This window comes from Anomaloglossus baeobatrachus, chromosome 8 (assembly GCF_048569485.1).
Source record: "Anomaloglossus baeobatrachus isolate aAnoBae1 chromosome 8, aAnoBae1.hap1, whole genome shotgun sequence".
Classification (NCBI taxonomy): Eukaryota; Metazoa; Chordata; class Amphibia; order Anura; family Aromobatidae; genus Anomaloglossus; species Anomaloglossus baeobatrachus.
Genome location: NC_134360.1, coordinates 47407843 through 47429005, shown reverse-complemented (window position 1 = coordinate 47429005; position 21163 = coordinate 47407843). Strand labels below are relative to the sequence as shown.

General features: G+C 43.7%; 1 protein-coding gene across 2 annotated transcripts in view; it reads right to left on the bottom strand.

Moving 5' to 3' along the window:
* Positions 1 to 21163, bottom strand: part of PLXND1 (plexin D1) — a 174001-nt gene that overhangs the window by 61949 nt on the left and 90889 nt on the right. For both annotated transcript variants that reach the window (XM_075321571.1, XM_075321572.1), the window contains exons 3-8: positions 10450 to 10581; positions 10263 to 10363; positions 9389 to 9521; positions 6062 to 6239; positions 5600 to 5708; positions 5425 to 5521 (exon numbers count right to left, since the gene is read on the bottom strand). In XM_075321571.1, the coding sequence (XP_075177686.1) occupies positions 5425 to 5521; positions 5600 to 5708; positions 6062 to 6239; positions 9389 to 9521; positions 10263 to 10363; positions 10450 to 10581 (750 nt within the window). The remainder of the gene's footprint in view (positions 1 to 5424; positions 5522 to 5599; positions 5709 to 6061; positions 6240 to 9388; positions 9522 to 10262; positions 10364 to 10449; positions 10582 to 21163) is intronic.

Below are 21163 nucleotides of genomic sequence, written 5' to 3'. Positions count from 1 at the left end.
ACCAGCAGAATAGTGAGCACAGCTCTGGAGTATAATACAGGATATAACTCAGGATGAGTACAGGATAAGTAATGTAATGTATTTACACAGTGACAGCACCAGCAGAATACTGAGTGCAGCTCTGGAGTATAATACAGGATATAACAATAGGATCAGTACGAGATAAGTAATATAATGTATGTACACAGTGACTGCACCAGCAGAATAGTGAGTGCAGCTCTGGAGTATAATATAGGATGTAACTCAGGATCAGTACAGGATAAATAATGTAATGTATGGACACAGTGACTGTACCAGCAGAATAGTGAGTGCAGCTCTGGAGCATAATACAGGATATAATAACTCAGGATCAGTAATGTATGTACACAGTGACTGCACCAGCAGAATAGTGAGTGCAGCTCTGGAGTATAATACAGGATGTAACTCAGGATCAGTACAGGATAAGTACAGGATAAGTAATGTAATGTATGTACGCACGCCAGCAGAATAGTGAGTGCAGCTCTGGAGCATAAAACATGAAGTAACTAAGCAACAGTACAGGATAAATAATATAATGTATGTATAATGCAAGCTATAACTTTTATACAGTATAAATATTAAAGAGTATAAATCTTTTTTATGCATGTTTTAAAAATTAAAACGGAACCTGTCAGCAGGTTTTTCTCTTATGAGCTGTGGCCACCACCAGTAAGCCCTTATATACAGCATTTTAGAATACTGTATATAAAAGTCCAGACTGCTCTGTATAATATGAAAAACACCTTTATTATACACACCTAGGGGGCGGTGTGGTCTGATGGGTGTCGCTGCTTGTGGGTCCGGCGCCTTCTCTTTAGGCCCATTTCACACGTCAGTGAAAAACACTGACGTTTTTCACTGGCGTGTAAAACACGCACATGTCCCTGCGTGTGCCGGGAATTACGGCACACGTGGGTTGTCTAAGTGCAATCCGGGCTCCGTTCTCCATGGCCCGTGATTGCACTTAGTAATCAACTCCCCTGCGCCCGCTCCCGCTCTCCATGGTGCTGATCGCTCCAGCGGTGCAGCATCCGGCCGGCGGTGACCCCTGCAGCAGCTGCTTCCGGGTCGGCTGTGTCGCGCATCATGAATATGCGCGACAATAATGAGCCGGCTCTGAAGCAGCAAGCTGCACGGGCTGCAGAGGACATCGCTGGACGCCGGGTGAGTTAAAATGTTTTTTATTTTAAAAGCACGTTTTTTTCTGGCACGTGTTTCACGGACCACACCACTGCGTGGTCCGTGGGACATCAGTGATGCCAGAAAAAAATGGACATGTCTCCGTGCGGCAATCACGCACACGCGGGTACACTGCACGGAGACACATGCAGTGAAAAATCACTGACGTGTGAGCAGACCCATTCATTATAATGGTTCTGCGTATGTCAGTGATTCTGGTACGTTTAAAAAAAAGCACAAACGTCCCAGAATCACTGACGTGTGAAAGGGGCCTTACTGCGATTGCAGTCCTCCTCCTTCTGAGCCCTGTGTGGATGACATCATTCACACAGGCTGGCATTGCGCTCCGGCGCAGGCACAATGTGATCTGCCTTGCTGGGGGCAGATGAAAGTACTGTTATGCGCAGGCGCGAGGAAAGGTCGAACACTGCCTGCGCATGCGCACTACAATACTTTGATCTGCCCTCAGCAGGGCAGATCAAAGTGCGCCTGCACAGGACAGCAATGCCAGGCTATGAGGATGACGTAGACGCATCGTCCATACGGGCCTCAGAAGAAGGAGGACGGTGAACGCATACGATGGAGGCCCTAGACTCAAGGGTACTTTGCACGCTGCAACATCGCTAGCCGATGCTTGCGATGCCGAGCGCGATAGTACCCGCCCCCGTCCCACATGCGATATCTTGTGATAGCTGCCGTAGCGAACATTATCGCTACAGCAGCTTCACGCGCACTTACCTGCCCTGCGACGTCGCTCTGGCTGGCGACCCGCCTCCTTCCTAAGGGGGCGGGTCGTGCGGCGTCAGAGCGACGTCACACGGTAGGCGGCCAATAGAAGCGGAGGGGCGAAGATGAGCGGGACGTAAACATCCCGCCCACCTCGTTTCTTCCGCATAGCCGGTGGAGGCAGGTAAGGATATGTTCCTCACTCCTGCGTCTTCATACACAGCGATGTGTGCTGCCGCAGGAACGAGGAACAACATCGTATCTCCTATTGGTGCGACATTATGAAAATGTCCGACGCTACACAGATCGCCGATTTACGACGCTTTTGCGATCGTTTATCGGTGCATCTAGCCTTTACACGTTGCAATGTCGTTACTGGCGCTGGATGTGCGTCACTTTCGATTTGACCCCGATGATATCGCAGTAGCGATGTTGCAGCGTGCAAAGTACCCCTAAGAGCAGCAATGCCCATCAGACCCGACTGCTCTTCTAAGTGAGTATAATAAAGGTGTCTTTTATGATCTACAGATCGGCCTGGGCTCTTATACAGTGTGTCCACCCATATCCTGTCCACCACCATTAACTTGAGAATGGCGGCAGCTATAGGCATAGTAGTGGTATCTAGGTGTCATTTTTTTCAAGCTGGACAGAAATGTGTTTGCAGAACTTTTTTGACAATGAATTGCTGCTGGATCCATTCTAACAGATGATTACTGGACATGTGAACTTAACCTTAGAGGAGACCAACAGTTTTTTGTATGCAGCTCTAGATGTGACTGGAGTAGAAAGCATAATACAGTGTGTGCACCCATATCCTGTCCATTGCCATTAACTTGAGAACAGCGGCAGCTATAGGCATAGAAGTGGTGTCTAGGTATAGTAAAGTAGCCATGCGTTACGTAATGAAACCATCTATAGCGCCACCTGGTGGAGTTGGCATTTTTATCTCGAAAACAGAACGAGATAGAGAAAAAAAGTGAATAAAAAAATTGTAGGGCATCATCAATTCAATACGAATCGACACCTTGCATACAGAAATGCTATGATATGAAACCCATGACCCCCCCAAAACATTGAATGCTGATCACGCATATGGCGCTCGTTTAACTTTGATGCTCAAAGTGGCCACCATCAGCTGCAATGCACATCTGGACTCTGCACAGCATACTGTATCTTGCTGCACGCTGTGCAATATGGTAGGTGACACGTTTGCACAAGCATCTGTGATACGTCGTCGTAGGTCCTGCAATGTTGGTGGAGGGGTCGCATACACCTGCTGTTTGATGTGACCTCACAGAAAGAAGTCCAATGGGGTCAGGTCAGGTGAGCGTGGAGGCCACTCCACACAGCCACCATACCCAATGACTTGTAGGAAGGTCTCCATGAGGTATCGCTTGACGTCCGCAGCCTTGTGAGTTTTACACGTTCTAATCATAGCATTTCTGTATGGAAGGTGTGGATTCGTATTGAATTGATGATGTCCTACAACTTTCGAATCCACTTTTTTTTCTCTATCTCGTTCTGTTTTCGAGATAAAAATGCTAACTCCATTGTTTTCCACCAGGTGGCGCTATAGGTGCTTTCATCGCGTAGCGCATGGCTATTTTACTATACCTAGGCACCACTTCTGTGCCTATAGCTGCCTCTGTTCTCAAATTAATGGCAGTGGACAGGATATGGGTGGACACACTGTATACAGTATTCTAGAATACCGTATATACAGTGCCTACAAGTAGTATTCAACCCCCTGCAGATTTAGCAGGTTTACACATTCGGAATTAACTTGGCATTGTGACATTTGGACTGTAGATCAGCCTGGAAGTGTGAAATGCACTACAGCAAAAAAGAATGTTATTTCTGTTTTTATTTTTTTTTTTAAATTGTGAAATGTTTATTCAGAGTGTCATTTATTATTCAACCCCTCAATCCACCAGAATTCTGTTTGGTTCCCCTAAAGTATTAAGAAGTATTTCAGGCACAAAGAACAATGAGCTTCACATGTTTGGATTAATTATCTCTTTTTCCAGCCTTTTCTGACTAATGAAGACCCTCCCCAAACTTGTGAACAGCACTCATACTTGGTCAACATGGGAAAGACAAAGGAGCATTCTAAGGCCATCAGAGACAAGATCGTGGAGGGTCACAAGGCTGGCAAGGGGTACAAAACCCTTTCCAAGGAGTTGGGCCTACCTGTCTCCACTGTTGGGAGCATCATCCGGAAGTGGAAGGCTTATGGAACTACTGTTAGCCTTCCACGGCCTGGACAGCCTTTGAAAGTTTCCACCCGTGCCGAGGCCAGGTTTGTCCGAAGAGTCAAGGCTAACCCAAGGACAACAAGGAAGGAGCTCCGGGAAGATCTCATGGCAGTGGGGACATTGGTTTCAGTCAATACCATAAGTAACGTACTCCACCGCAATGGTCTCCGTTCCAGATGAGCCCGTAAGGTACCTTTACTTTCAAAGCGTCATGTCAAGGCTCGTCTACAGTTTGCTCATGATCACTTGGAGGACTCTGAGACAGACTGGTTCAAGGTTCTCTGGTCTGATGAGACCAAGATCGAGATCTTTGGTGCCAGCCACACACGTGACGTTTGGAGACTGGATGGCACTGCATACGACCCCAAGAATACCATCCCTACAGTCAAGCATGGTGGTGGCAGCATCATGCTGTGGGGCTGTTTCTCAGCCAAGGGGCCTGGCCATTTGGTCCGCATCCATGGGAAGATGGATAGCACGGCCTACCTGGAGATTTTGGCCAAGAACCTCCGCTCCTCCATCAAGGATCTTAAGATGGGTCGTCATTTCATCTTCCAACAAGACAACGACCCAAAGCACACAGCCAAGAAAACCAAGGCCTGGTTCAAGAGGGAAAAAATCAAGGTGTTGCAGTGGCCTAGTCAGTCTCCTGACCTTAACCCAATTGAAAACTTGTGGAAGGAGCTCAAGATTAAAGTCCACATGAGACACCCAAAGAACCTAGATAACTTGGAGAAGATCTGCATGGAGGAGTGGGCCAAGATAACTCCAGAGACCTGTGCCGGCCTGATCAGGTCTTATAAAAGACGATTATTAGCTGTAATTGCAAACAAGGGTTATTCCACAAAATATTAAACCTAGGGGTTGAATAATAATTGACCCACACTTTTATGTTGAAAATTTATTAAAATTTAACTGAGCAACATAACTTGTTGGTTTGTAAGATTTATGCATCTGTTAATAAATCCTGCTCTTGTTTGAAGTTTGCAGGCTCTAACTTATTTGCATCTTATCAAACCCTGCTAAGTCTGCAGGGGGTTGAATACTACTTGTAGGCACTGTAAGGGCTCACTTGTGGTGGCTGCAGCTCACAAGGGACAAATCTGGTGACAGGGTCCCTTTAAGAGAGTTTGCAATAATAAAGTTATCGGACCTGAAGCTGCAACTGAAAATGACTCAATTATCTTATGTTTAATGTGCGTAACAATCATTACATCGAGCACAATGGATCATTCTTTTTTCTTACCTTGACAGCGAAGTCGCACTGTGACGCGTTGTACATGCACTTGTGCTGCTTCTCGCACCACGTGCACGGCCATGGAGACGTCACGCAGCTCGTGCACCTGCAATATCAATGGCACTAAATGAGGAAACCTATAACGGAGCTTCCACAATGGATCACATAAAACGTGGGATCTTACGATGTTCTCAGGTGGATCCTCTGGGTCCTCTCACAATCATAGACCACAATGTTCTGCTGAGCAATGTGGATCCCATCTACAGTGACCGCCATTGTGATAGTCACGTGATCTGGAGGAAAGACGGGAGCATCGGGGTCACATAGACTTGACAGACAGATATGCCTTAAAGGTACAGGCATACTCAGACAAAAGGCTAAATCACAGGGTAATTACACGGTAATCTGCTGCTCCCCGGTACTATTCAACCACCAGTTTCATGGTAATTTGCAATTAAGCGGCATTTCTGGTCTTACGTAACAAAAACCTAGTAACTGTATAGTTCTGAACATTACATGTATGTTTTATTCAAGGCCTCTGCTTGCTGTCAGTGAATAGAAACATAAATATTTGCAAACACTCCGAAACTAAAAACCTCTAAACGTTTTCTGCTCACAGATGAAGTTTTGTTGGACAATGTTGTACCTTGGTTTGCAGGGAATGCTGGGATCTGATTTTTAGGAAGGAAGGAGCAATAGGCCCAGTGTTGGGAATTTCCGGCATCATAGGTGGCCGCCAGCATGAGCGCACCATTCCCATAGTCACAGGACGTGTTCATTAGCGCCAGGCTGGGGAGATTCCCTGTGATCTGCAAGAGGATTGTCTATGGGAAAAGAGAGAACAGTTACAGACTCCATGTTCCTCCATGTTCCTCCATGCTCCTCCATGTCCCATGTTCCTCCATGTTCCTCCATGTCCCTCCATGTCCCCTCATGTCCCCTCATGTTCCCCATGTCCCTCCATGTTCCTTCATGTCCATCCATGTTCCTCCATGTCCCCCCATTTTCCTCCATGTCCCTTGTTCCTCCATGTCCCTCCATGTTCCTCCATGTTCCTTCATGTCCCTCCATGTCCCATGTACCTCCATGCTCCTCCATATCCCATGTTCCTCCATGTCCCTCCATGTCCCATGTTCCTCCATGCTCCTCCATTTTCCTCCATGTCCCATGTTCCCCCATGTTCCTTCATGTCCCGCCATGTCCCTCCATGTCCCTCCATGTCCATCCATGTTCCTCCATGTCCCATGTTCCTCCATGTCCCTTCATGTCACTCCATGTTCCTCCATGTCCTTCCATGTTCCTCCATGTCCCTCCATGTCCCATGTTCCTCCATGTCACTCCATGTCCCTCCATGCTCCTCCATTTTCCTCCATGTCCCATGTTCCTCCATGTCCCTCCATGTCCCATGTTCCTCCATGTTCCTCCATGTCCCTCCATGCTCCTCCATTTTCCTCCATGTCCCATGTTCCTCCATGTACCTCCATGTTCCTTCATGTCCCTCCATGTTCCTCCATGTCCTTCCATGTTCTTCCATGTTCCTCCATGTTCCTCCATGCTCCTCCATGTCCCATGTTCCTCCATGTCCCCCCATGTCCCTCCATGTCCATCCATGTTCCTCCATGTCCATCCATTTTCCTCTATGTCCCATGTTCTCCCATGTCCCTCCATGTTCCTTCATGTCCCTCCATGTTCCTCCATGTCCCTCCATGCTCCTCTATGTTCCTTCATGTCCCATATTCCTCCATGTCCCTCCATGCTCCTCCATGTTCCTCCATGTCCCATGTTCCTCCATGTCCCTCCATGTCCCATGTTCCTCCATGTCCCTCCATGTCCCATGTTCCTCTATGTCACTCCATGTCCCATGTTCCTCCATGTCACTCCATGACCCATGTTCCTCCATGTTCCTCCATATCACAATCACAGGGGTATAGGAAGCTGAGATATAGGGAGCTGTTTGATGGGTTCTTCATTTACGGCCCACAATGCTTGGACCGACCTCAGGTCCAGGTCTCCTGGCCCAATAGCCTCAGGGGGGCATATATCAGGTTGTTATTTCGGGTCAGGAAACCCACGCATTGTGGGCCGTACATGGGCTGGGAAACATGGACATTTACTTTCACCCTTATGTCAGTGAAGGTCTTTGATCGCTGGGGTTTTGCGATCTCTATCTAATTAACAGAGTCAAAACTAAGTTCATGTGAATGTGAGATATTGGGTTGCTCATAATTACACCTGATTATTAGATGAATGGAGTTTTCTCGCTATTACATTATTAAGAAGCATGTGGCTGGCACATGGGCTCCTTCCCCGGCTTGGTTACATTGGTATGAAGGGTGGCACTGATATAGAAACACTGGGGTTGGTACTATAATGGTGACACGGTGGGCAGCTTGAGCACCTTTATAGCAGAACTGGCGCTACTGTGGTAATATGATGACTGATGCTCATGGGGCCCGTGTTGCATGCATTTTTATAGGAATACGAAGTGCTGCTGTTTTAAAGGTACTTTGTTTGACATTGTTATGGAGGTATTATGGCTGGTACTGTTATAGAGGCACTGGGGCTGGCACTATTGTGAAGGCATTGAGACTGAAAGGACTAAGGCCGGCACTGTCATCGAGGCATTTTGGCTAGTACTCTTATGGAGGCACTGTGGTTGGCACTATTAGTGAGACACTATGGCTGCCAGTATTGTGAGAGCAATATGGCTGGCACTGTTATGGAGACACTGTATCTGGAGCTTTTATGGAGGCACTGTGGCTGGAGCTTTTATGGCTGCACTAAGACTGGAAAGACTATGTCCGGCACTATTATGGAGGCATTATGGCTGGTACTGTTGTGCAGGCAATGTAGCTGCCACTGTTTCAGAGACACTTTGGCTGACAGTGTTGTGGGCGCAATTTGACTGGCACTGTTATGTAGATACTGCGGCTGGAGATTTTATCGAGGCACTAAGACTGGAAGGACAAAGGTCAGCACTGTTATGGAGGCATTATGGCTGGTACTATTGTGCAGGCACTGTAGCTGGCACTGTTAAAGAGACACTATGGCTGGCAGTGTTGTGGGCGCACCATGGCTGGCACTGTTATGGAGGTACTGTGGTCGAAGGTTTTATGGAGGCACCGAGACTGGAAGCACTAATATTGGCACTGTTAGGGAGGCATTATGTCTGGTATTGTTTTGGAGGCACTGGGGCTGGCACTATTACAGAGACACTATGGCTGGCAGTATAGTGAGCGCACCATAGCTGGCACTGTTATGGAGGTACTGTGGTCGAAGGTTTTACGGAGGCATCGATACTGGAAGGACTAAGATTGCCACTGTTAGGGAGGCATTATGTCTGGTACTGTTTTGGAGGCACTGAGGCTGGCACTATTACAGAGACACTATGGCTGGCAGTGTTGTGGGCACACTATGGATAGCACTGTTATGGAGGTACTGTGACTGGAGCTTTTATGGAGGTACTGAGACAGGAAGGACTAAGGTCAGCACTGTTATGGAGACACTGTGTCTGGTACTATTGCAAAGACACTATGGCTGGCAGTGTAGTGGGCGCACTATAGGTAGCACTGTTATGGAGGTACTATGACTGGAGCTTTTATGGAGGCACTGAGACAGGAAGGACTAAGGCCGGCACTGTTATGGAGGCACTGTGTCTGGCACTATTGCAAAGACACTATGGTTGGCAGTGTAGTGGGCGCACCATTGCTGCCACTGTTATGGAGGTACTGTGGCCGAAGGTTTTATGGAGGCATTGATACTAGAATGACTAAGATTGGCACCGTTATGGAGGTACTGTGGCTGGAGCTATTATGGAGGCACTGAGACAGGAAGGACTGACACTGATTAGAGACACTGTGTCTGGCACTGTTATGGAGGCAGAGTTGATGGTCTTGTTCTGCCTTTTCTGTAGTATTCTGTACCCCTGTGTGTAGTGTCCCATTACTGTTCTGTAGCAGGATATTATTATTACCTGGGTATCGGAGGATACATCAATCTCCTTAGGGATGACTTGTAGTGCCGGGCACCGGTCTGTGCCATTTGTGCTTGGGCCGGTCCAGAACACGGAGTCTTCAGAATGCAGACATTCCTGCTGCATGGAGCACCTGTATATATATATATATATACATATAGATATTAGGATCCCCTGTGAGCACCGCATACACTGACATCCCTTATATCCCCCTCCGGAGAGGTAGAATCAGCAGAGACAATGGAAAATTTCCGGGGTTAATAGAAGCGAGCTGAAGAGAATTTAATGAGACTGATACAATCTGAGCCGGAATAGTGATGAGTAATTATCTGCGTATCGGACACTTTCGCTTCCGGTGACCTTCACAACTCGCTGACAATATCTATAGCCCCCGTCGCAGGTAGCGGCATATATTAATCCGCTGCCTAATTAATCAGATGGAAGCATCAGCGTGAACCTGGGACGTCGCTGGTGATTTACGTCCGGTCCGGTAATGAGCAGATTCTATGTTCTATTGTCTGCACTGCGTGACTCGATTCTATGCCGCTACCTGGTGACGGCCTTTTATGACAACCGGCAAATTAAGTTCTCAACAATCGTATCAGATCGGTGCAAGCAAATGAGGAAATTAGTGGCCCCAAATTGGGGGCTTTGGAGCAGTAGATTGGCTTCATGACCAGTGATACAATGTTGCAACTATTGCAATTGCTACTGTAGGACCAGTTATGAAATAATTCCCATTGTTGGAAATGATTTACGATGACCGCCCCTTGATAGTAAAAAAAATATCTGAATGATGGTCCTAAAATTAGAAAGAACCGTCCATGAACATCTCCGGAATGATGCATGTTGTGGCTGAATCTGAGAGCCTGACCTGGCCTCCATGGTGCACCATCCACAGTAAGGGTCTGCAGCTTGTAGACACTCCGCACAGGTGAGGAACTTCTCGCAGTCGGCAACTTTCACCCGAGTCATCTACACAAGGAAGATATAATGCACTGAGGTATAACCTGAGAATAAACCAATGCAACTAGACAAGTAAGCCATGATTGACAGGTTACCTGGTGAGAAGTCATCACATAGAGGTAGGTGGGATTCACAGGGTCAAACTGCATGATGTGGTGGATGGGCTGCCCCCGAGCGATCTGTATAGACTGTCTGCTGACAATATTCATACCGACATCGAGGTTAATCTGCCAAAGTACAAACCAGTGAGATCTCAATGCTCAATCTTGTGTATCATGCATTCACTATTATCCAGGTGTGAAAAATGACATGTTTATAACTACTAATAGTGATACTTGGTAGTACTTATGTGGCAGTATTATAGTATTTATATCCTTGTAAATAGGGACAGCATTATAGTATTTATATCCTTGTAAATAGGGACAGCATTATAGTAGTTATATTCTTGTACATAGGGGGCAGTATTATAGTAGTTATATTCTTGTACATAGGGACAGTATTATAGTAGTTATATTCTTGTACATAGGGGGCAGTATTATAGTAGTTATATTCTTGTACATAGTGACAGTATTATAGTAGTTATATCCTTGTAAATAGGGACAGCATTATAGTAGTTATATTCTTGTACATAGGGGGCAGTATTATAGTAGTTATATTCTTGTACATAGGGGGCAGTATTATAGTAGTTATATTCTTGTACATAGGGACAGTATTATAGTAGTTATATTCTTATACATAGGGGCAGTATTATAGTAGTTATATTCTTGTACATAGCGACAGTATTATAGTAGTTATATTCTTATACATAGGGGCAGTATTATAGTAGATATATTCTTGCACATAGGGACAGTATTATAGTAGTTATATTCTTATACATAGGAGCTGTATTATAGTAGATATATTCTTATACATAGAGGGCAGTATTATAGTAGTTATATTCTTATACATAGGGGCAGTATTATAGTATTTATATCCTTGTAAATAGGGACAGTATTATAGTAGTTATATTCTTGTACATAGGGGCAGTATTATAGTAGTTATATTCTTATACATAGAGGCAGTATTATAGTAGATATATTCTTGTACATAGGGACAGTATTATAGTAGATATATTCTTGTACATAGGGACAGTATTATAGTAGTTATATTCTTATACATAGGAGCTGTATTATAGTAGATATATTCTTATACATAGAGGGCAGTATTATAGTAGTTATATTCTTGTACATAGGAGCTATATTATAGTAGTTATATTTTTGTACATAGGGGCAGTATTATAGTAGTTATATTCCTGTACATAGGGGCAGCATTATAGTACTCTAATTATTTTACTGTACATAAGAGGCAGTATTATAGTAGTTATATTCTTGTACATAGGGGCAGTATTATAGTAGTTATATTTTTGTACATAGGGGCAGTATTATAGTAGTTATATTCTATTCTTGTACATATGAGCTGTATTATAGCAGTTACATTCTTATACATAGGGGCAGTATTATAGTAGTTATATTCATATACAGTACAGACCAAAAGTTTGGACACACCTTCTCATTCAAAGAGTTTTCTTTATTTTCATGACTCTAAAAATTGTAGATTCACATTGAAGGCATCAAAACTATGAATTAACACATGTGGAATGAAATCCTTAACAAAAAAGTGTGAAACAACTGAAAATATGTCTTATATTCTAGGTTCTTCAAAATAGCCACCTTTTGCTTTAATTACTGCTTTGCACACTCTTGGCATTCTCTTGATGAGCTTCAAGAGGTAGTCACCGAAAATGGTTTTCCAACAGTCTTGTAGGAGTTCCCAGAGATGCTTAGCACTTGTTGGCCCTTTTGCCTTCACTCTGGGGTCCAGCTCACCCCAAACCATCTCGATTGGGTTCAGGTCTGGTGACTGTGGAGGCCAGGTCATCTGGCGTAGCACCCCATCACTCTCCTTCTTAGGCTAAGTTCACATTTCCGCTAAAATGTATCAGTCACAATCCGCTGCTCTTGTAAACAACGGAATCCGTTTAGCGGATTCCGTTGCTCCCATAGACTTGTATGAGCAGCGGATTGTGACTGATGATGCTGCGTTGCACCCTCCGCCCGACTGATCAGTCGTGGAACAACTGACCGCCGGGCGGGAGGAACGCAGCATGTAACGTTTTTTGAGCAGCGCGATCCGTCGGATTTCGCTGCGCATGCTCTCTGGCTCCCTGCACACGTCACCAGCTTTGGTTGGTTACCCGATATTTACCCTGGTTACGGTGCAAGGAGCCAGCGCTAAGCGGTGTAGGCCCGTAACCAAGGTAAATATCGGGTAACTAAGGTAAACATCGGGTGCTTTGCTGTTACCCGATATTTAGGCTGGTTACGTGTGCAGGGAGGCCGACACTTCCCCACTCGGCCCCGCCCCCTCCCGCACTCCGCACATGTATGTACACACACACACAAACCTGTCCCCAGCCATGCAGACAAGCACTGCCACTGACACCCTCGTCTGGCCCCGCCCCCTGCTCGGCTCCGCACCCTCCCGCACTCCGCATGTACACACACACACACACACACACACACACTCACTCATACACTCACCTGTCCCCAGCCATGCAGACCGCAGCACTGCCACTGACATCCTCAGTGCCTGGCCCCGCCCCCCGCTCGGCTCCGCCCCCTCCCGCATTCAGCATGTGTATACACACACACAGACACACACACACACACACACACACACACCTGTCCTGCAGTCCCTGCGGCACTGACGTCCTCAGTGTTGCGGCCCCCGCTCGGCTCCCCCCCCCCCCGAACTCCGCCCCCCACACACAACGGAATCCGACAAAGAATTCTGTTCTTTGTCATCCATTGTACAGCGTTGTACAGCGCATCAGTCACATGCGTCAAGCGACTGATACAAAACAACGGAAATGTGAACTTAGCCTTAGTCAAATAGCCCGGTGTCTTTGGGGTCATTTTCCTGTTGAAAAATAAATGATGGTCCAACTAAACGCAAACCGGATGGAATAGCACGCCGCTGCAAGATGCTGTGGTAGCCATGCTGGTTCTGTATGCCTTCAATTTTGAATAAATCCTCAACAGTGTCACCAGCAAAGCCCCCCCACACTGTCACACCTACTCCTCCATGCTTCACGGTGGGAACCAGCCATGTAGAGTCCATCCGTTCACCTTTTCTACAAAGACACGGTCGTTGGATCCAAAGATCTCAAATTTGGACTCATCCGACCAAAGCACAGATTTCCACTGGTCTAATGTCCATTCCTTGTGTTCTTTAGCCCAAACAAGTCTCTTCTGCTTGTTGCCTGTCCTTAGCAGTGGTTTCCTAGCAGCTATTTTACCATGAAGGCTGCTGCACAAAGTCTCCTCTTAACAGTTCTAGAGATGAGAAGGTGTCTCCAAACTTTTGGTCTGTACTGTATATAGGGGCAGTATTATAGTAGTTATATTCTTGTACATAGGGGCAGTATTATAGTAGATATATTCTTGTACATAGGAGCAGTATTATAGAAGTTATATTCTTGTACATAGGGGCTGTATTATAGAAGTTATATTTTTGTACATAGGAGCTGTATTATAGTAGTTATATTCTTGTACATAGGAGCTGTATTATAGCAGTTACATTCTTGTACATAGGGGCAGTATAATAGTAGTTCTATTCTTGTACATAGGAGCTGTATTATAGAAGTTATATTTTTGTACATAGGGGCAGTATTATAGTAGTTATATTCTTGTACATAGGAGCTGTATTATAGAAGTTATATTTTTGTACATAGGGGCAGTATTATAGTAGTTATATTTTTGTACATATGAGCTGTATTATAGTTATATTATTGTACATAGAGGCAGTATTATAGTAGTTATATTCTTGTACATAGGAGCTGTATTATAGCAGTTACATTCTTGTACATAGGGGCAGTATTATAGCAGTTACATTCTTGTACATAGGGGCAGTATTATAGTAGTTATATTCTTGTACATAGAGGCACTATTATAGGTAGTTATATTCTTGTACATAGAGGCAGTATTATAGTAGTTATATTCTTGTACATAGGGGCAGTATTATAGTAGTTATATTCTTGTACATAGGAGCAGTATTATAGTAGTTATATTCTTGTACATAGAGGCAGTATTATAGTAGTTCTATTCTTGTACATAGGAGCTGTATTATAATAGTTATATTATTGTACATAGAGGCAGTATTATAGTAGTTCTATTCTTGTACATAGGAGCTGTATTATAGTAGTTATATTCTTGTACATAGGAGCTGTATTATAGCAGTTACATTCTTGTACATAGGGGCAGTATAATAGTAGTTCTATTCTTGTACATAGGAGCTGTATTATAGTAGTTATATTCTTGTACATAGGAGCTGTATTATAGAAGTTATATTTTTGTACATAGGGGCAGTATTATAGTAGTTATATTCTTGTACATAGGAGCTGTATTATAGAAGTTATATTTTTGTACATAGGGGCAGTATTATAGTAGTTATATTTTTGTACATATGAGCTGTATTATAATAGTTATATTATTGTACATAGAGGCAGTATTATAGTAGTTATATTCTTGTACATAGGAGCTGTATTATAGCAGTTACATTCTTGTACATAGGGGCAGTATTATAGCAGTTACATTCTTGTACATAGGGGCAGTATTATAGTAGTTATATTCTTGTACATAGGAGCAGTATTATAGTAGTTATATTCTTGTACATAGGTGGCAGTATTATAGTAGTTATATTCTTGTACATAGGAGCAGTATTATAGTAGTTATATTCTTGTACATAGGTGGCAGTATTATAGTAGTTATATTCTTGTACATAGGAGGCAGTATTATAGTAGTTATATTCTTGTACATAGGGAGCAGTATTATATTAGTTATATTCTTGTACATAGGGAGCAGTATTATAGTAGTTATATTCTTGTACATAGGGAGCAGTATTATAATAGTTATATTCTTGTACATAGGGAGCAGTATTATATTAGTTATATTCTTGTACATAGGGGGCAGTATTATAGTAGTTATATTCTTGTACAAAGGGAGTAGGCTTGAACATAAAGGGTTAAACAATGGTAGAAGGGGCTATATACTCTCCAGGACACGACTGTCACTGACAACAAATCAACAGTCTTTGACCACTGAGGAAATATAATTAAAGCATTTCCCCATATTACAGCTCATCTTCTCCTTTCATTCATCACCTCCAGCTCATAACTTCAGGTTCCTCATTCTGCCTCAACTACCCATTGGGAATATCAGGCTCATCAGTGCCCCCCACAATATCAGCCGCTGTCTCCTGCCGTCCTAAGTCACCTCAATTACAGCTTTAAATTTACATGTGTTTGCTTATTATTACATTACTGTGATGCCATATTGCGGTGTTATCCAGGAAGATAGGTGTGAGATGTAATTCTGTGTCCTGGATCCCTAATGACCAGCCTCCCCCCTCCGGAGGATTAGATCAGGGGAAGCTTTCATTGCAGCTGTTAATGCATTATCACAACCTCTCCCAAAAACATGGATTTCAATTACACGCTATTAACAGGGGTTAGAGGTCTCCCTAAGTGGGGCGACTTGGATTAGTAATGTTTGAGATGGAAGAATCAGCCATTGCTGTATATAGGAGTAAACTTCCATCAAACACAGCAAAGGTTTATCAGACCTACATAATATCCAGTGACCACTATGGTATAGGTCCAAGCTAACGATGGTCAGTCTTAAAGGGCCAGTACACCTAAAATCTGGAGCTGACCTTATGAGGGCGTCACATGAGACGATCTGTCGTGCGATGCATCGTCGGGGTCACGGTTTTCGTGATGCACATCCGGCATCGTCCACGACGTGGTCTCGTGTGACACCTCCGAGCGACGCAGTATCGCTCACAAATCGTGAGTCGTGTACTCGTCGTTTAATTTTAAAAAATCGTTTATTTTTCCTGGTGCAGGTTGTTCTTCGTTCCCGTGGCAGCACACGTCGCTCCGTGTGACACCACGGGAACGATGAACACACCTTACCTGCATCCCGTGGCACCCACCGGCAATGCGGAAGGAAGGAGGTGGGTGGGATGTTTACATCCCGCTCATCACCGCCCCTCCACTTCTATTGGCCGGCTGCCATGTGACGTCGCTGTGACGCTGAACATCCCTCCCCCTTCAGGAAGAGGATATTCGCCGCCCACAGCGAGGTCGCTCAGCAGGTAAGTACGGGGTACTTTGCATGTTGCGACATCGCTACTGCGATATTGTCGAGGTCACGGTTGTTGTGACGCACATTCGGCGCCAGTAGCTACATCGCAATGTGTAAATCCTAGGAGCGACGATGAACGAGCGCAACACAGTCAAAAATCGTTGATCTGTGTCACGTCGTTCATTTTCATAATGTCGCTCCTGTTGCTGATTCAATGTTGTTTGTCGCTCCTGCGGCGCCGCACATCGCTGTGTGTGAAGCCGCAGGACCGACAAATATCTCCTTACCTGCGTCCACCGCCAATGCGAAAGGAAGGAGGTGGGCGGGATGTTACATCCCGCTCATCTCTGCCCCTCCGCTTCTATTGGTCGGCCGCTTAGTGACGTTGCGATGACGTCGCGGTGACGCTGAACTCACCTCCCCCTTGAAGGAGGGATTGTTCGGTGGTCACAGCGACGTCGCCGACCAGGGCGATAATGTTCGCTACGGCAGCTATCACACAATATCGCATGTGTGACGGGGGCGGGTGCTATCGCGCCGCACATCGCTAGCATCGGCAAAGTACCCCTACGTGTGACGGGGGTTTAACGACTTTGTGCGACACGGGCAGCGATTTGCCCGTGACGCACAAACGATGGGGGCGGGTACCATCGATCTTGAAATCGCACGAAAGATCGTACCGTGTAAAGCCCGCATTAGTGACAGCCCCCATACTGATACTGAGTTGTGTTCTGTGTTTCAGCCGTGTGACTTCAGAGCTGCCTCCAGAACTCGTGCCGCGCTGTCTGCAAAATAATCTCTTTCATTGCTAAGTGAATTTGCAATTTTCACAGGAAAGGTACGAATACAAAATACACAAGTTCTGCGGCTGAGGGGCAGCAGCGCATATTTACCAGGTAAAGGTGAGACAAAAATCTGGAGTAGCAAATTCTGCATTTCTGTGCAATTAACATCCAGGGGGAAAAAAAAGTTAAAAAGTTGTAAAACTTTTCATGAGTGTATTGAATATGTTATTGTACATGGGGGCAGTATTATAATAGTTATATTCTTGTACATAGGGGCAGTATTATAGTAGTTATATTCTTGTACATAGGGGGCAGTATTATAGTAGTTATATTACTGTACATAGGGGCAATATTATAGTAGTTATATTACTGTACATAGGGGCAATATTATAGTAGTTATATTCTTGTACATAAGGGCAGTATTATAGTCGTTATATTCTTCTACAAAGGGACAGTATTATAGTAGTTATATTCTTGTACATAGGGGGTAGTATTATAGTAGTTATATTCTTGTACATAGGGGCAGTATTATAGTAGTTATATTCTTGTACATAGGGGGTAGTATTATAGTAGTTATATTCTTGTACATAGGGGCAGTATTTTAGTAGTTATATTCTTGTACATAGGGGCAGTATTATAGTAGTTATATTCTTGTACAAAGGGACAGTATTATAGTAGTTATATTCTTGTACATAGGGGGCAGTATTATAGTAGTTATATTCTTGTATATAGGGGCAGTATTATAATAGTTATATTCTTGTACAAAGGGACAGTATTATAGTAGTTATATTCTTGTACATAGGGGGCAGTATTATAGTAGTTATATTCTTGTACATAGGGGCAGTATTATAGTAGTTATATTCTTGTACATAGGGGGCAGTATTATAGTAGTTATATTCTTGTACATAGGGGCAGTATTATAGTAGTTATATTCTTGTACATAGGGGCAGTATTATAGTAGTTATATTCTTGTACATAGGGGCAGTATTATAGTAGTTATATTCTTGTACATAGGAGGCAGTATTATAGTAGTTATATTCTTGTACATAGGGGCAGTATTATAGTAGTTATATTCTTGTACATAGGGGCAGTATTATAGTAGTTATATTCTTGTACATAGGGGCAGTATTATAGTAGTTATATTCTTGTACATAGGGGCAGTATTATAGTAGTTATATTCTTGTACATAGGGGGCAGTATTATAGTAGTTATATTCTTGTACATAGAAGCAGTATTATAGTAGATATATTCTTGTACATAGGAGCAGTATTATAGTAGTTATATTCTTGTACATAGGGGGCAGTATTATAGTAGTTATATTCTTGTACATAGGGGGCAGTATTATAGTAGTTATATTCTTGTACAAAGGGACCAGGATTGAACATAAAGAGGTCAGCATCTGGTAAAAGCTGGATACTATGCAACACGAAAGTGCTCCCAAATATCCAATCACATCACCAAGTGGGGTCAGATGTGATCAGGAACAGGTGCAGTAATTTACCATCCCCCACCCTATGTCTGTCCAATGACATGTGTGACCGTCCGCCATGTGTTGCTGAGTTATATTTTGGTGATTGAGCCCAACTGCAGTCCAGCAAAGGGAAAAAGAGTGGGAAAATGTGAGATTGTGAGTACAATGGATCATCACAAGTAATGACGCCATCTTTGTAACATCAAGTTATTGAGATATATCAGTATTACAGAAAACTGTTCCTCTAAATATGCCAACATTCGGATAATATGGTTCCCATTAATCAAGAAATCCTACTGGAGACCAAACCTTTGTGATTGTAATTTGCAAAGAGATATTCTTCCCACTGTGATTCCGTGATTCATTCATTTCATTCATTCATTTAATTCCATCCATCCATCCATCCCATTTCATCCATCCATCCATTCCATTTTATTCCATGCATTCATTTCATTACATTTAATTCGATCCATTAATTTCATTCCATCCATTCCACTCCCATCCCTTTCCATTTCATTCCATCCATTCATTTCATTCCATTCATCCATCCATCCATTCCATTTCTTTACATCCATCCATCCAATTTCATTTCATTCCATCCATCCATTCCATTTCTTTGAATTCTATCCATTCATTTCATTCCATTCATCCATTCCATCCCTTCATTTCACTCCATCCATTCATTCCATTCCTTTCCATTTCATATCATATCATCCATCCATCCATCCATCCATTTCATTCCATCCATCCATTTCATTCAATCCATTCAGTTCATTGCATCCTCCATCCATCCATCCATCCATCCATTCATCCATCATATATGGGCCGTTTGCAACCCAAGAGCTCATGAAAATGCACAATTCTACTGATTTTATAGGTAGAAATGGGCCCCTGTCCTCTTGGGCCCCTGTGCAGCTGCACAGGCTGCACCAATGATATGTCCGCCCCTCTATCTATCTATCCCTCTATCTATCTATCTATGTATCTCTCTATTATCTATCTATCCCTCTATCTATCCCGCTATCTATGTATCTCTCTATTATCTATCTATCCCTCTATCTATCTATCTATCTATGCCTCTATCTATCTATCTATCTATCTATCTATCTATCTATCCCTCTATCTATCCCTCTATCTATCTATCTATCCCTCTATCTATCTATGTATCTCTCTATTATCTATCTATCCCTCTATCTATCCCTCTATCTATGCCTCTATCTATCTATTTATCCCTCTATCTATCCCTCTATCTATCTATCTATCCAACTATCTATCCCTCTATCTATCTATGTATCTCTCTATTATCTATCTATCCCTCTATCTATCCCTCTATCTATGCCTCTATCTATCTATCCCTCTATCTATCTATCCCTCTATCTATGCCTCTATCTATCTATCCCTCTATCTATCTATGTATCTCTCTATTATCTATCTATCTTGAACAAAAATATAAACGCAACACCTTTGTTTTTGCTCCCATTTTTCATAAACTGAACGCAATGATCTAAGACTTTTTCTAATCATACAATAAGCCTTTTTCTCTCAAATATTGATCACAAATTTCTCTCAATCTGTATTAGTGATCACTTCTCCTTTGCCAAAATAATCCATCCACCTCACAGGTGTGGCATATCAAGATGCTGAGTAGACAACATAATTATTGCACAGGTGCGCCTTAGGCTAGCCACAAAAAAAGGCCACTCTAAAATGTTACAGTACTGGAAGGGTCAGAAAACCAGTCAGTATCTGGTGTGACCACCATTTGCCCTGTACATTGAAAATCTGGGATTCATTCGTTCAGAGAAGACCTCTCCAACGTGCCAGACGCTATAGAATTTGCCCACTAAAGTCGATTACGACGATGACCTGCAGTCAGGTGGAGACCACGATGAGGAGGACGAGCAGCAGAGGAGCTTTCCTGACACGTTTCTGACAGTTTGTGCAGAAATTCTTTGGTTTTGCACCGATTCTCGTGGAGGAGGGCCTGAGCTGATGTGGTAACACGGGGTCTGCGGTTGTGAGGCCGGTTTTATATACTGCCAAATTCTCTGAAACGCCTTTGTAGGCGGCTATTGTAGAGAAATGAACATTCAGTTCACAGGCAACAGCTCTGGTGGCCATTCCTGCAGTCAGCAGCCAACTGCACGCTCCCTCAAAGCATATGACATCTGTGGCATTGTGCTGTGTGATAAAACTGCACATTTTAGAGTGGCCATATATTGTGGCCAGCCTAAGGCGCACCTGTGCAATAATCACTCTGTCTAATCAGCATCTTGATATGTTGCACCTGTGAGGAGGATGGATTATTTTGGCAAATGAGAAGTGATCACTAACATCGATCTAGACAATTTTGTGAACAATATTTGAT